Source organism: Pelophylax lessonae (assembly GCF_965119305.1).
Source record: "Pelophylax lessonae genome assembly, chromosome: 6".
NCBI lineage: Eukaryota > Metazoa > Chordata > Amphibia > Anura > Ranidae > Pelophylax > Pelophylax lessonae.
The window spans coordinates 917,306-933,693 of record NC_138773.1 but is presented as its reverse complement, the minus strand read 5'-3'; the positions used below and the strand labels follow the sequence as shown (position 1 = coordinate 933,693).

At 53.0% G+C, this 16,388-nt stretch overlaps 2 protein-coding genes across 2 annotated transcripts in view; one reads left to right on the top strand and one right to left on the bottom strand.

Moving 5' to 3' along the window:
- Nucleotides 1–1,147: 1,147 nt before the first annotated feature.
- Nucleotides 1,148–5,979, top strand: RPUSD4 (RNA pseudouridine synthase D4). The gene is made up of 7 exons (XM_082261222.1): nt 1,148–1,264; nt 1,347–1,449; nt 2,460–2,661; nt 2,731–2,824; nt 3,184–3,331; nt 4,399–4,496; nt 5,620–5,979. Exons 1-7 carry the CDS (start codon nt 1,181–1,183, stop codon nt 5,848–5,850), a joined length of 960 nt encoding a protein of 319 aa, XP_082117348.1. The 5' UTR covers nt 1,148–1,180; the 3' UTR covers nt 5,851–5,979.
- Nucleotides 5,881–16,388, bottom strand: part of SLC5A2 (solute carrier family 5 member 2) — a gene marked incomplete at its 3' end in the record, with an annotated part of 62,353 nt that continues 51,845 nt past the window's right edge. The window contains exons 11-15 of the mRNA XM_082261221.1: nt 14,386–14,536; nt 14,141–14,309; nt 8,048–8,263; nt 7,136–7,199; nt 5,881–6,038 (exon numbers count right to left, since the gene is read on the bottom strand). Of these exons, the coding sequence (XP_082117347.1) occupies nt 5,881–6,038; nt 7,136–7,199; nt 8,048–8,263; nt 14,141–14,309; nt 14,386–14,536 (758 nt within the window). The remainder of the gene's footprint in view (nt 6,039–7,135; nt 7,200–8,047; nt 8,264–14,140; nt 14,310–14,385; nt 14,537–16,388) is intronic.

Here is a 16,388-nt window from a genome sequence, read left to right as displayed (position 1 = left end):
CCCATAGGCGTAGCCAGAATTTTTTCTGCCTAGTGTCCTACTCCTGTAGGGGGCAGTATAACCCAATGATTAAGAATACCAGAAGCTGTGTCCGTCAATGAACTAAAGAGAAAATTGGAGATTTCCCCCGCCTGTCAGAGAACACCGGCACTCTGTACACTCCGATACACATTATAATTAGTACAGATTGTTAGTCCGCCCGCCTGTAACCAAAAACATGGCCGCCTCCAAGGTGAAGACAACTAGCAGGCGGACTAACAACCTGTACTAATTATAGCGTGTATCGGAGTGTACAGAGTGCCGGTGTTCTCTGATAGAAATCTCCAATTATCCCAGAAATAACGTCATTGGAGATCTCGGCAGAACTCCGCCTTCCTGTCACAAATCTATGGGAAGGAACTTTCCACCCAATAGACGGTTTGCAGGATAATGCGCCCCCGGGGGGCGGGGCACAGAGCGGTGACGCGGTGACGCGGTGTCACACTGACTCATCACATCTCTCAGTAAAGAGCCAATGACGTGGGATCTTTACCATGTGACCAGCCGTGTCCAATCACAGCCATTGATCGGCTTTCCTTAGTTTGTCCCTGAGAGGCGCGAGTAGAGGAGGAGGGGGGGGGGAGGGGCACCAGGGGGCCGTCAGTGCCAATCATTGCCGTCTATCAGTGCCAATCACTGCCGTCTATCAGTGCCAATCACTGCCGTCTATCAGTGCAAGAAAAAACTTTATTTATTTACAAAATTTTATAACAAAAACAAAAAAACGTTTTTTTTCAAACTTTTCTGTATTTTTTTATTTGAACCTTGCAGTGATGAAATAATTCTCTATTTATGGGGGAAATGACATCGATTTGGTTTGGGTACGATGTTACATGACTGCGCAATTGTCATTCAAAATGCAACAGCGCTAAAAGGGGAAAATTGGCCTGGGGGCGGGAAGGGTGCCCGGTATTAACACGCCCCCTTATATTAGTAACGCCCACTCCCATTCCTGTATATAGAAGTCTATAGATAGAAGAGGGAGGGTAGCTGGGTGTGTCTAATCCTGGGTGGGTGGAGTCAAGGTTCGGGGGAGGAGAGAAGGGCAGAGTCAGTAGAGGGTCACGGCGGAAAGGGGCGTGACGAGGATTCCTCTGGTGACAGAAAGCGGAAGTGACGTCATCAGTGAGCGCCGGAGAAGATGGCGGCGGCCGGGGGGACACGCGGAGCCCGGAGATTGGCGGAGCGGCTAAGAGCGGAGAAGAGATGGGCGGGGCGGAGTCAGGTGATTGTCACCCCGGAGCACAGACAGTTCTCATTACACTTCTCTCCTCTCATCTCCCCTCCCCCCTCTCATCTCTCCATAGATAATTCCGACCGCCCCGAGTGTCAGAGATCTCCGGAGCTGGCCAATCCCCGGAGAGGAGGAACTCATCCTTATCAACAAACCACCCGGCCTGCCCACCCACGGTGAGATCACCCCGCCCCTTCCGCATCACAGACCCCGCCCAATTCTACATCACCGACCCCTCCCCTTCCGCATCACAGACCCCGCCCAATTCTACATCACTGACCCCTCCCCCTTCTGAATCACCGACTCCTCCCCTTCTGCATCACTGACCCCTCCCCCTTTGGAATCACCGACTCCTCCCCTTCTGCATCACTGACCCCTCCCCTTCTGAATCACCGACTCCTCCTTCTGCATCACCGACTCCTCCTCCTTCTGCATAACTGACTCCTCCCCCTTCTGCATCACTAACCCCTCCTCCTTCTGTATCACTGACTCCTTCCCTTCTGCATAACTGACTCCTCCTTCTGCATCACTGACCCCTCCCCCTTCTGCATCACTGACTCCTCCCCCTTCTGAATCATCGACTCCTCCTTCTGCATCACTGACCCCTCCCCCTTCTGCATCACTGACTCCTCCCCTTCTGCATCACTGACTCCTCCCCTTCTGCATCACTGACTCCTCCCCCCACCACATCACTGACTCCTCCCCCCACTGAATCACTGACTCCTCCCCCACCGCATCACTGACCCCGCCCCTTCCGCATCACTGACCCCGCCCCCTCCCCTACACACCGACTTCCCCAACGGCATCACTGACTCCTCCCCCCACCGCATCACTGACTCCTCCCCCCACCGCATCACTGACTCCTCCCCCCACCACATCACTGACTCCTTCCCCCACTGAATCACTGACTCCTCCCCCACCGCATCACTGACCCCGCCCCTTCCGCATCACTGACCCCGCCCCCTCCCCTACACACCGACTTCCCCAACGGCATCACTGACTCCTCCCCCCACCGCATCACTGACTCCTCCCCCCACCACATCACTGACTCCTTCCCCCACTGAATCACTGACTCCTCCCCCCACCGCATCACTGACCCCGCTCCTTCCACACCACTGACCCGCCCCCTCCCCTATACATAGACTCCTCCCCCTACCTAATGACTGACCCCTCCCTCCTGTGTTAGGGGGCCCCGGAGTAGAGCGCAGTTTGGTCTCCATGCTCCCGGCGTTGTCTCGGATGTTGTTCGGTGGAGGGGCGGAGCCTCTGCGGATCTGTCACCGGTTGGATAAGGACAGCAGTGGGGCGCTACTCCTCGCCAAGAGCGCCGAGTCGGCCGACCGCGTCCAGCGAGCGCTGAGGGAGCACCGGATGTCCCGAGTCTACTGGTGAGAAGACTTCCCGCACCTCGGATATACCTCTCCCCTCCCCCCACTAATCACTCTTCTCTTCTACAGGGCCCTGTGTGTGGGGGCCCCAACCCCCCCGGAGGGGATCCTCGACATCCCCCTAATAGAGAAGGAGACGCCGGGGCCACAGAAACACTTCAAGGTGAGACTACAGGGGCCCCTCCCCCCTGGGGGATCCTCCTCATACATCCCCCTCCCCCCTGGGGGGTCCTCCTCATACATCCCCTCCCCCCTGGGGGTCCTCCTCATACATCCCCTCCCCCCTGGGGGGTCCTCCTCATACATCCCCCTCCCCCCTGGGGGGTCCTCCTCATACATCCCCTCCCCCCTGGGGGGTCCTCCTCATACACCCCTCCCCCTGGGGGGTCCCTTCCAGTCCTCCTCATACATTCCCCCATGTCCCTCCCCCTCTACCCCATCCTTCCTCCAGGTCCCTCCCCCTCCTTTCCCTATATAGTGGGGGAGGGGTGGCTAATCCATTCTCTCTCTCTCTCCCTGTAGATGGCGCTGTGCCCGCGGTTCCGGGTGTCTGTGGGCGGGGCAGTTCAGAGGTTCCGGGTCAGCCGATCCGCACACGAGGCCGTCACCCAATACCGCACCCTGGAGAAATCATCCGGAGTCTCACTACTGGAGCTGCAGCCACTCACAGGTCTGCTTTCCCCTCCCTCCCCCTCTCTGTGCCCCATAGATTCCCCTCCCCCTCTCTGTACCCCATAGATTCCCCCTCTCTGTACCCCATAGATTCCCCTCCCCCTCTCTGGGCCCCATAGATTCCCCTCCCCCTCTCTGTACCCCATAGATTCCCCCTCCCCCTCTCTGTGCCCCATAGATTCCCCTCCCCCTTTCTGTACCCCATAGATTCACCTCCCCCTCTCTGTACCCCATAGATTCCCCTCCCCCTCTCTGTGCCCCATAGATTCCCCTCCCCCTCTCTGTACCCCATAGATTCCCCTCCCCCTCTCTGTACCCCATAGATTCCCCTCCCCCTCTCTGGGCCCCATAGATTCCCCTCCCCCTCTCTGTGCCCCATAGATTCCCCTCCCCCTCTCTGTGCCCCATAGATTCCCCCTCTCTGGGCCCCATAGATTCCCCCTCCCCCTCTCTGTGCCCCATAGATTCCCCCTCCCCCTCTCTGTGCCCCATAGATTCCCCCTCCCCCTCTCTGTGCCCCATAGAGTCCCCCTCCCCCTCTCTGTACCCCATAGATTCCCCTCCCCCTCTCTGTGCCCCATAGAGTCCCCCTCCCCCTCTCTGTGCCTCATAGATTCCCCCTCCCCCTCTCTGTGCCCCATAGATTCCCCCTCCCCCTCTCTGTGCCCCATAGATTCCCCCTCCCCCTCTCTGTGCCCCATAGATTCCCCCTCCCCCTCTCTGTGCCCCATAGATTCCCCCTCCCCCTCTCTGTGCCCCATAGAGTCCCCCTCCCCCTCTCTGTACCCCATAGATTCCCCTCCCCCTCTCTGTGCCCCATAGAGTCCCCCTCCCCCTCTCTGTGCCTCATAGATTCCCCCTCCCCCTCTCTGTGCCCCATAGATTCCCCCTCCCCCTCTCTGTGCCCCATAGATTCCCCCTCCCCCTCTCTGTGCCCCATAGATTCCCCTCTCCCTAGGGAAAGGTTCCTATACTTCAGGGTGGGCGGAGCTTCTGTTTGAGCTGCCTCAGGATTGGAGCTTCCAGCGGGGGCGTGTCACACAGGTCTTTTCCTCCACTTTGCAGGGGTGAAGCATCAACTGAGAAGTCACCTGGCTCTGGCCCTGAGCTGCCCCATCCTGGGGGACCACAAATACTCCCACCGGGGGCGCCTGGCCCCTCAGGTAAGAGCCACTGCTGAACCTCCCCTGGAAATGCCGCTCCTCCTAGTGGGCGGGGAATACCTTGCTATTAGGAAAACACAGAGTCACATGATGGGGGAGGGGCCTTGTTTATTATACAGAGTAAATCACACAGCAGGGGCGGGGCCTTGTTTATTATACAGAGTAAATCACACAGCAGGGGCGGGGCCTTGTTTATTATACAGGGTAAATCACAGCAGGGGTGGGGCCTTGTTGATTATACAGGGTAAATCACACAGCAGGGGCAGGGCCTTGTTTATTATACAGGGTAAATCACACAGCAGGGGCGGGGCCTTGTTTATTATACAGAGTAAATCACAGCAGGGGCAGGGCCTTGTTTATTATGCAGAGTAAATCACACAGCAGGGGCAGGGCCTTGTTTATTATACAGAGTAAATCACACAGCAGGGGTGGGCCTTGTTTATTATACAGGGTAAATCACACAGCAGGGGTGGGGCTTTGTTATACAGAGAAAATCACACAGCTCCTGGGGCGTGACCTTGTTATCTGGAGTAAATTACACAGGGGCGGGGCCACATTCCTTACACATAGTACATCACACATTGAGGGCGGGGCCTTGGTTATTATACAGAATACACTACACAGCAGGGACGGGGCCAATTATACATAGTACACCACAGTAGGGGAGGGGCCAATTATACATAGTACACCACAGTAGGGGAGGGGCCAATTATACATAGTACACCACAGTAGGGGAGGGGCCAATTATACATAGTCCATCATTCAGCATGGGCAGGGTCTTGTTACACAGTAAATCACACAGCCGAGGTTGTGTCTTGTTATACACAGTACATCGCTCAGCGGGGGTGGGGCTTAGTTATAGTACATCACACAGCGGGGCCTTGTTACACATCGTATGTCACTCTGCAGGGGCAGGGCCTTGTTACATATAGTACAGGAGGTGGGGCGTTCTAGTTCACTCAGTGGGGGTGGAGCCTTGTTACACAGTAAATCACACAGCAGGGGAGGGGCCTTGTTATAGTCCATCACACAGCGGGGGTGGGGGCTGTACATCACACAGCAGGGGTGGGGCTGTACATCACACAGTGGGATCGTTATCCTGATTCTTGTTTGACTTCCTCAGAAATTGCCGGCGCCGGTGCTGCGTTCTCTGGGTATCCCATCCTCGCGGGCGCGCTCTCTTCTTCTTCACCTCCACGCCGCTCAGATCACCCTCCAGCTGTCTCCGGAGGACCCCCCCCTGGTGTTACGCTGTGCGCCCCCCAAACACTTCCTGAGTGCTCTGCGCAGACTGAAATTCTCTCCCCCGAGCCTGCAGGACATCCCCCTCCCTCCTGATGAAGGCTCCCCCTAGCCCCCCGACACAAAGCAGAAATGGGCGGAGTCAGGCGTAGTACGCCCACAGGAAGATGGCACAACTCATCATGACCACAGCGTGCGCATTGACCAGCCGGGCGGCTTTGGGCTTCTCCTGGATGTTCGGCAGAGCGGAGGAGGGGCCCTCTTCCAGAGTGTCTCTGGGGCCCTTCTCCTGAGCGCCTCCTGTGGAGAAGACAAGGAATCACATCAGATCATTTATTGATGGAATCTGCTTCACCTGTAATAAGAACTGTCTGTGACTGCTGGTGACATGACCTGTATATAATCAGCCAATCAGAGCCTGGAAGGATGGCTGCTGACCACACCCTCTGAGGAGGAGGAGTCTGGTACCCACTATTACAATACTCCATGCTGGAGATGGAAGTGATAGGACTTTGTACTGAACTCAATAAACAAATTTTCATGTCATGTGATTGTCATTGTCTCCGCCTCTTCCTGTACTGTGCCGGGGCGATAATAACCGGGTGACCCGTACTGTGCCGGGGCGACAACCGCGTGACCCGTACTGTGCCGGGGCGATAATAACCGCGTGACCCGTACTGTGCCGGGGCGATAATAACCGCGTGACCCGTACTGTGCCGGGGCAATAATGACCGCGTGACCCATGCCGGGGCGACAACTGTGTGACCCATACTGTGCCAGGGCGATAATAACCGCATGACCCGTACTGTGCCGGGGCGATAAACCGCATGACCCGTGGCGGGGCGATAAACCGCATGACCCGTGGCGGGGCGATAAACCGCATGACCCGTACTGTGCCGGGGCGATAATAACCGCGTGACCCGTACTGTGCCGGGGCGATAATAACCGCGTGACCCGTGCCGTGGGGTGACAACCGCGTGACCCGTACTGTGCCGGGGCGATAAACCGCATGACCCGTGCTTGGGGCGATAAACCGTGTGACCCGTGCTGGGGCCACAACCGCGTGACCCGTGCTGGGGCCACAACCGCGTGACCCGTACTGTGCCGGGGCGATAATAACCGTGTGACCCGTGCTGGGGCGACAACCGTGTGACCCATACTGTGCCAGGGCGATAAACCGCGTGACCCGTGCCGGTGTGATAAACCGCCTGACCCGTGCTGGGGCCACAACCGCGTGACCCGTACTGTGGCGGGGCGATAATTGTGATCTTTTAATGTGATCTGTACATCTGATTGGTGTAACACTGCGCTGCCACCTGGTGTCTGTGATTGGTTGGTAGCTGTGCTGGTGCTGTGATTGGTTGGTAGCAGTGCTGGTGTCTGTGATTGGTCATTACCTGGCTTTCCTATCTCCTCCCGCGTCTCCTGGCTGTGCCGAAGGCTGAACACCAACCGATACAACTGTAGGATGAGAAGGAACGGGGAATGTTACTCAAATCTACCAGTGAGATTCCTGAACCATGAATACAAATACTGGACACAGGGATTGGATCATAGAGCACAGGTTATATACCTTCAGGTGATTGGACACTGGCAAAGCTTTTCTGGGATGGCCCCCTTGTGTCCCCATATATCCCCCCTGTCCACTCTGTGAGGCCTCAGGTGGGGGACCTGATCTCCAATTGGAGAAGATATTTTCTATAATTTCCTAATCTTCCCATAGCACCACCCTGAACCCCTTCATCTCCAATAGGGCTAGAGGGGGTTACAGTAAGAGGGGTTATGGGTAAAAAGGACAACAGGAAGAAGGGTTATGGGTAAAAGGGGGTCTACAGGGAGAAGATGGGTTACGGGGGGTAGTAGGGGGTTAGAAGGAAAAGAGGGGTTGCAGATAGAAGAGGGGTTATGGGTAAAAGGAGGTTTACAGGGAGAAAAGGGGCTACAGGGAGAAGGGGGGTTAAGGGTAAAAGGGGGGCTACCGGGAGAAGATGGGTTACGGGTAGAAGAGGGGTTATGGGTTAAAGGGGGGCTACAGGGAGCAGGGGGGTTATAGAGGATTACAGGTAAAAGGGGGGTTAGGGGTAGAAGAGGGGTTATGGGTAAAAGGGGGACTAAAGGGAGAAGAGGGGTTACTCGTAGAAGGGGGATTATGAGTGGAAGAAGGGTTACAGGGGGCTGGTCTTACAACCTGTTTGCCAGTGTTCTAACCTCCTGTAGGCGGCAGTATAACCCAACTATTTGTGAATTCCGGGTTCCCTCCGTAGACTTGAAGGAAAGGAGGAAAGTATCCTCACACTCAGACGTCTCACCTGCTGGTCCGGGATAGGCGGCGTGCAGTAGGACACGGCCAGGATAAGTACCGCTGAGCAGAAGAAGAGGATGATAGCAAAGTAGAGATAATGAACTCCGCAGATGAGCGCAGGGCAGGAGCTGGGGGCGGAGCAGCTTCCCGATCCAAAGGCAAATTCAGGCACCATCCGACAAAGACCCAGGAACAGCCCTCCAATCAGACCCCAGAAGGCACCCTACAAGAAAGAACATCCAGATATATGGCAGGGAAGGGTATGATTGCTGATATGTGGGGGATGGGTGCTGTATAGTGGAGCAATATGTAGGCTGTGGTGATGTGCCAGCATATAAGGATTTATGGATGAGGTGCTATGGGTAGAGGAAGGGATATGTTGGTGAGGCTTAATTGGTGGAGGAAGAGATGTGATGGCGAGGCATTGTGGGTGGAGGAGGGGATATTTTAGTGAGGCATTATGGGTTGAGGAGGAGATGTGTTGGAGAGGCATTATGGGTTGAGGAGGAGATGTGTTGGTGAGGCATTATGGGTTAAGGAGGAGATATGTTGCTGAGGGATTCTGGGTGGAGGAGATATGTTTATGAGGCATTATGGGTTTAGGTGCAGATGTGTTGGTGAGGAGTTTTGGGTGGAGGAAATGTGTTGGTGAGGCATTATAGGTGGAGAAGGAGATCTGTTGGTGAGGCATTATGGCTTGAGGAGATTTGTTGCTGAGGGATTCTGGATAGAGGAGGAGATATGTTTGTGAGGCATTATGGGTTAAGGGGATGTGTTGGTGAGGCATAATGGATTGAAGAGGACAGGTGGAGGAGATGTGTTGGTGAGGCATTCTGAGTGGAGGAGGGGATATGTTTTGAGGCATTATGGGTGGAGGAGGAAATGTATTGGTGAGGCAATATGGGTGGAGGAGAAGATGGGTTGGTGAGGCATGTGTTCATGAGCCATTATGGATTGAGGAGATGTGTTGGTGAGGCATTATGGGTGGAGGAGGGGATATGTTGGTGGGGCATTATGGATTGAGGAGGAGATGTGTTGATGAGGCATTATGGGTGGAGGAGAAGATATGTTTTGAGGCATTATGGGTAGAGGAGAAGATATGTTTTGAGGCATTATGGGTTAAGGAGATGTGTTGATGAGGCATTATGGGTGGAGGAGGAGATATGTTATTGAGGCATCCTGAATGGAGGAGGAGATATGTTTGTGAGGCATTATGAGTTATGGAGGAGATGGTTTGGTGAGGCATTATGGGTGGAGGGGGAGATATGCTGGTGAGGCATTATGGGTGAAGGAGGGGATATGTTGGTGAGGCATTATGGGTAGAGGAGATGTGTTTGTGAGACATTCTGAGTGGAGGAGAATATATGTTTTGAGGCATTATGGGTGGAGGAGGAAATGTGTTGGTGAGGCATTATGGGTGGAGAAGATGTGTTGGTGAGGCATTATGGGTTAAGGAGATGTGTTGATGAGGCATTATGGGTGGAGGAGATATGTTTGTGAGGCATTATGGGTGGAGGAGATGTGTTGGCGAGGCATTCCTAGTGAAGGAGGAATGATGTTTTGAGGCATTATGGGTGGAGGAGGAAATGTGTTGGTGAGGCATTATGGGGTAAGAAGGAGATATGTTGTAGGCTCTAAAAAGGAAGAGGAGGGGATATGTTGGTGAAGCTTGATTGGTGGAGGAGAGGTGTTGGTGAGGTATTATGGGTGGAGGAGAAGATATGTTGTTGAGGCATCATGAGTTGAGGAGACGATATGTTGGTGAGGCATTATGGGTAGAGGAGATGTGTTGGTGAGGCATTCTGGGGGGAGGAGGAGATATGTTTTGAGGCATTATAGGTGAAGGAGGAAATGTGTTGGTGAGGCATTATGGGTGGAGAAGATGTGTTGGTGAGGTATTTTGGGTGGAGGAGAAGCTGTGTTGGTAAGACATCGGTGGAGGAGATATGTTGGTGAGGCATTATGGGTGAAGGACGAGATATATTGGTGAGGAATTAGGGGTTATGGAGGAGTTGTGTTGGTGAGGCATTATGGGTTGGAGAGGAGATGTGTTGGTGAGGCATTGTGGGTGGAGGAGGGGATATTTTAGTGAGGCATTATGGGTAGAGGAGGAGATGTTGGAGAGGCATTATGGGTTAAGGAGGAGATATGTTGCTGAGGGATTCTGGGTGGAGGAGATATGTTTATGAGGCATTATGGGTTTAGGTGCAGATGTGTTGGTGAGGAGTTTTGGGTGGAGGAAATGTGTTGGTGAGGCATTATGGCTTGAGGAGATTTGTTGCTGAGGGATTCTGGATAGAGGAGGAGATATGTTTGTGAGGCATTATGGGTTAAGGGGATGTGTTGGTGAGGCATATTGGATTGAAGAGGACAGGTGGAGGAGATGTGTTGGTGAGGCATTCTGAGTGGAGGAGGGGATATGTTTTGAGGCATTATGGGTGGAGGAGGAAATGTATTGGTGAGGCAATATGGGTGGAGGAGAAGATGGGTTGGTGAGGCATGTGTTCATGAGCCATTATGGATTGAGGAGGAGATGTGTTGGTGAGGCATTATGGGTGGAGGAGGGGATATGTTGGTGGGGCATTATGGATTGAGGAGGAGATGTGTTGATGAGGCATTATGGGTGGAGGAGAAGATATGTTTTGAGGCATTATGGGTAGAGGAGAAGATGTGTTGGTGAGGCATTATGGATTGAGGAGGAGATGTGTTGATGAGGCATTATGGGTGGAGGAGGAGATATGTTATTGAGGCATCCTGAATGGAGGAGGAGATATGTTTGTGAGGCATTATGAGTTATGGAGGAGATGGTTTGGTGAGGCATTATGGGTGGAGGGGGAGATATGCTGGTGAGACATTATGGGTGAAGGAGGGGATATGTTGGTGAGGCATTATGGGTAGAGGAGATGTGTTTGTGAGACATTCTGAGTGGAGGAGAATATATGTTTTGAGGCATTATGGGTGGAGGAGGAAATGTGTTGGTGAGGCATTATGGGTGGAGAAGATGTGTTGGTGAGGCATTATGGGTTAAGGAGATGTGTTGATGAGGCATTATGGGTGGAGGAGATATGTTTGTGAGGCATTATGGGTGGAGGAGATGTGTTGGTGAGGCATTCTGAGTGAAGGAGGAATGATGTTTTGAGGCATTATGGGTGGAGGAGGAAATGTGTTGGTGAGGCATTATGGGGTAAGAAGGAGATATGTTGTAGGCTCTAAAAAGGAAGAGGAGGGGATATGTTGGTGAAGCTTGATGGGTGGAGGAGAGGTGTTGGTGAGGTATTATGGGTTGAGGAGGCGATATGTTGTTGAGGCATCATGGGTTGAGGAGACGATATGTTGGTGAGGCATTATGGGTTGAGGAGGAGATATGTTGGTGAGGCATTATGGGTAGAGGAGATTAGTTGGTGAGGCATTCTGGGTGGAGATGGGGATATCTTGGTGAGGCATTCTGGGTAGAGGAAATGTGTTGGTGAGGCATTCTTGGGGGAGGAGGAGATATGTTTTGAGGCATTATAGGTGAAGGAGGAAATGTGTTGGTGAGGCTTTATGGGTGGAGAAGATGTGTTGGTGAGGCATTATGGGTGGAGGAGATGTGTTGGTGAGGCATTATGGGTGGAGGAGAAGCTGTGTTAGTAAGACATCGGTGGAGGAGATATGTTGGTGAGGCATTATGGGTGAAGGACGAGATATATTGGTGAGGAATTAGGGGTTATGGAGGAGTTGTGTTGGTGAGGCATTATGGGTGGAGGAGAAGATGCGTTGGTGAGGCATTATGGGTGGAGGAGAAGATGTGTTGGTGAGGCATTATGGGTGGAGGAGAAGATGTGTTGGTGAGGTATTTTGGGTGGAGGAGAAGCTGTGTTGGTGAGGCATTATGGGTGGAGGAGAAGCTGTGTTGGTAAGACATCGGTGGAGGAGATATGTTGGTGAGGCATTATGGGTGAAGGACGAGATATATTGGTGAGGAATTAGGGGTTATGGAGGAGTTGTGTTGGTGAGGCATTATGGGTGGAGGAGAAGATGCGTTGGTGAGGCATTATGGGTGGAGGAGAAGATGTGTTGGTGAGGCATTATGGGTGGAGGAGAAGATGTGTTGGTGAGGTATTTTGGGTGGAGGAGAAGCTGTGTTGGTGAGGCATTATGGGTGGAGGAGAAGCTGTGTTGGTAAGACATCGGTGGAGGAGATATGTTGGTGAGGCATTATGGGTGAAGGACGAGATATATTGGTGAGGAATTAGGGGTTATGGAGGAGTTGTGTTGGTGAGGCATTATGGGTGGAGGAGAAGATGTGTTGGTGAGGCATTATGGGTGGAGGAGAAGATGTGTTGGTGAGGCATTATGGGTGGAGGAGAAGATGTGTTGGTGAGGTATTTTGGGTGGAGGAGAAGCTGTGTTGGTGAGGCATTATGGGTGGAGGAGAAGCTGTGTTGGTAAGACATCGGTGGAGGAGATATGTTGGTGAGGCATTATGGGTGAAGGACGAGATATATTGGTGAGGAATTAGGGGTTATGGAGGAGATTTGTTGGTGAGGCATTATGGGTAGAGGAGGGGATATGTTGGTGAGGCTTAATTGATGGAGGAAGAGATGTGATGGCGAGGCATTGTGGGTGGAGGAGGGGATATTTTAGTGAGGCATTATGGGTAGAGGAGGAGATGTTGGTGGGGCATTCTGGGTTGATGAGGAGATATGTTGGTGAGGCATTATGGGTAGAGGGGGAGATATGCTGGTGACTCATTATGGGCGGAGGAGGAGATGTGCTGATGAGACGCTATGGGTAGAGGAGGAGATATGTTGGTTGGGCATTCTGGGTGGAGGAGGGAGTATGTTGGTGAGGCATTATGGGTAGAAAAGATGTGTTGGTGAGGCATTATGGGTGGACAAGGAAATGTGTTAGTGAGGCATTTTATGTGGAGGAGGAGGAGATCTGTTGGTGAGGCATTCTGGGTGGTGTAGGGGATATGTTTCTGAGTCATTATGGGTTAAGGTGGAGATGTGTTGGTGAGGCATTATAGGTGGAGTAAATATGTTGGTGAGGCATTATGGGGGGAGAAGGAGATGTTTGGTGAGGCAATTATGGGTGGAGGAGGAGATATGTTTGTGAGGCATTATGAGTGGAGGGGGAGATATGCTGGTGGGGCATTATGGGTGAAGGAGGGGATATGTCGGTGAGGCATTATGGGTTGAGGAGATGTGTTGATGAGGCATTCTGAGTGGAGGAGTAGATATGTTTTGAAGCATTATGGGTTTAGGATGAGATATGTTGGTGAGGCATTATGGGTGGAGAAGGAGATATGTTGGTGAGGCTTGATGGTTAGAGGAGGGGATTTGTTGGTGAGGCTTGATGAGTGGAGGAGATGTGTTGGTGAGGCATTAAGGGTTTAGGATGAGATATGTTGGTGAGGCATTGTGTGGAGGAGGAAATGTGATGGTGAGGCATTACGGGTGGAGGAGAAGATGTGTTGCTGAGGCAATATAGGTTGAGAAGATGTGTTGGTGAGGCATTATGTGTAGAGGAGGGGATATGTTGCTGAGGCTTGATGGGTGGAGGAAGAGATGTGTTGGTGAGGCATTATGGGTTGAGGAGGAGATATGTTGGTGGGGCATTAAGGGTTGAGGAGATGTTTGGTGAGGCAATTATGGGTGGAGGAGGAGATATGTTTGTGAGGCATTATGGGTGGAGGGGGAGAAGTGATGGTGAGACAATATTGGTAGAGGAGGGGATGTGTGGTTGAGGCATTATAAATAAAGGAGAGGATAGGTTGGTGAGGCATTATGGGTGGAGGAGGAGATATGTTAGTGACGTATCCTGGGTGGAGGAGGAGATATGTTTGTGAGGCATTATGGGTGGAGGGGGAGAAGTGATGGTGAGACAATATTGGTAGAGGAGGGGATGTGTGGTTGAGGCATTATAAATAAAGGAGAGGATAGGTTGGTGAGGCATTATGGGTGGAGGAGATGTGATGATGAGGCACTATGTGTGAAGTAGGAGATATATTGGTGAGGTGTTATGGATTTAGGAGGAGACGTGTTAGTGAGGCATTCTGGGTGGAGGACGGGATATGTGGGTGAGGAATTTCGGGTGGTGATATGAAATGTCTCACCGGCTCATTCACTCTCTTCACGAACAGTGCCAGGAAGAAGACGGCAGCGATGGGCGGTGCCAGGAAACTGGCCACGGACTGGATGTAGTCAAACAATTGCCCCCCTTGTGCAGCTTGGACCACGGGAATCCACGCTATGCTGAAGGCCACAAGGCAGACTGTCCACACCCTGAGGAGCAGAGATACGTTGGGTGACACCGCTGTCATCGAATGAATTTTTCTTTTGGCATCGAGCTGCCACTCACCTGCCGACCAGAATCAGCTCCCTCTCTGCAGCCCGAGGTCTCAGCTTCTTCCACACATCAATAGTAAACAGAGTGCTGCTGCTGTTGAATATGGAGGCCAGACTGCTCATGAGAGCGGCTAACATAACCGCAAGCATGAGGCCACGGAGACCTGTGAGAGACACGAGAGAGACCACTTGGGGAGAGGGTCAGGTACAAGGAGTATGAGGTACGAGGAGGAAGGGGGGGTAGAATACAAGGCAGAGAGAAGGTTAGGTACAAGGAGGGGAGAGAGAGTTTAGGTACAAAGAAGGGAGAAGGTCAGGTTCAAGTAGGAGGGATAGTGTACAAGGTGTGAGTGTGTCAGGTATGAGGTGGGAGAAAGTCAGGTACAAGACAGTGAGAGGGTCAGGTATAAGTAGGGGAGAGTGTCAGGTACAAGGCAGGGAGAGTGTCAGGTACAAGGCGGGGAAAGGGTCAAGGACAAGGAGGAGGGAGAGTGTTGGGTACAAGAAGGGGAGGGTGTCAGGTACAAGGAGGGATAGGGTCAGGTACAAAAAGAGGTGAATGTCAGGTAGAATGCGGGGCGAGGGTTCGGTACAAGGAGGGGGCACTGTCAGGTACAAGGAGGGAATGTGTGAGGTTTAAGGTGGGGAGAGTGTCAGGTACAAGGAGGAGGAGTGTCAGTTAGAAGGAGGGGAGGGTGTCAGGTAGAAGGAGGAGGAGTGTCAGGTAGAAGGAGGAGGAGTGTCAGGTACAAGGAGGGGGAGGGTGTCCGCAGGGGAGGACTGGGAAGGGGGGCAGGGGGGCAATTGCCCCCTGGGCCGCTCTAATGCCAGGTAAAAAGGCCAAACTCAGGGCTGGATTAATGTAGGGGCCAGACACTGTATACAGCTGCCGGTTGCCGCTACCCAATGTTATATTTGCAGAACCGCAGCGGAGCGATATGAGTGTGCAGAGTATGCTCCTGCCCTGGCCGGCACAATACTAACGCAGTCATTTCCCTGTTAGGCAGAGTGATCTGCGTGCTACAGGAGCTTCCTACGCCCCGCCTGGCGTGATGTCATGTATTTTTGTTAAACCTCCTTTGTTGCTATGAACATTAACTTATGTTACCAAATTGGATCATGTTTGTCTTGCTTCATAACAGCAATATCCATTATAAAACTAGGTGGGCATGGATGGTGAGCTGATTCGATGGTTCAATGGGCCGCTTGACTGAACTTGCCCCCCCAGGCCTAAGGTTGCCAGCCCTCCCCTGGGTGTCCGGTAGAAGGAGCAGGGGTGTAAGGTTGAAGGAGGGGAGGGTGTCAGGTAGAAGGAGGGGAGAGTGTCAGGTAGAAGGAGGGGAGGGTGTCGGGTAGAAGGAGGGGAGGGTGTCGGGTAGAAGGAGCGGGGGTGTAAGGTACAAAGAGGAGGAGTGTCAGATACAAGGAGGGAGAGTGTCAGGTAGAAGGAGGAGGAGTGTCAGGTAGAAGGTGCGGGGGTGACAGGTACAAAGAGGAGGAGTGTCAGGTACAAGGAGGAGGAGTGTCAGGTAGAAGGAGGGGAGGGTGTCAGGTAGAAGGAGGAGGAGTGTCAGGTAGAAGGAGGAGGAGTGTCAGGTACAAGGAGGGGGAGGGTGTCCGGTAGAAGGAGCAGGGGTGTAAGGTTGAAGGAGGGGAGGGTGTCAGGTAGAAGGAGGGGAGAGTGTCAGGTAGAAGGAGGGGAGAGTGTCAGGTAGAAGGAGGGGAGGGTGTCGGGTAGAAGGAGCGGGGGTGTAAGGTACAAAGAGGAGGAGTGTCAGATACAAGGAGGGAGAGTGTCAGGTAGAAGGAGGAGGAGTGTCAGATACAAGGAGGGAGAGTGTCAGGTAGAAGGAGGAGGAGTGTCAGGTAGAAGGAGGAGGAGTGTCAGGTAGAAGGTGCGGGGGTGACAGGTACAAAGAGGAGGAGTGTCAGATACAAGGAGGGGAGGGTGTCAGGTAGAAGGAGGGGAGGGTGCCAGGTAGAAGGAGGGGAGGGTGTAAGGTACAAGGAGGAGGA

Excerpts from the sequence above, each read along its gene's own strand:
- RPUSD4 (XM_082261222.1), top strand. The coding sequence starts at position 1,181 with ATGGCGGCGGCCGGGGGGACACGCGGAGCCCGGAGATTGGCGGAGCGG. Across the intron at positions 1,265-1,346 it reads GATGGGCGGGGCGGAGTCAG|ATAATTCCGACCGCCCCGAG; the intron begins GTGATTGTCACC and ends ATCTCTCCATAG. Across the intron at positions 2,662-2,730 it reads CGGATGTCCCGAGTCTACTG|GGCCCTGTGTGTGGGGGCCC; the intron begins GTGAGAAGACTT and ends TCTCTTCTACAG.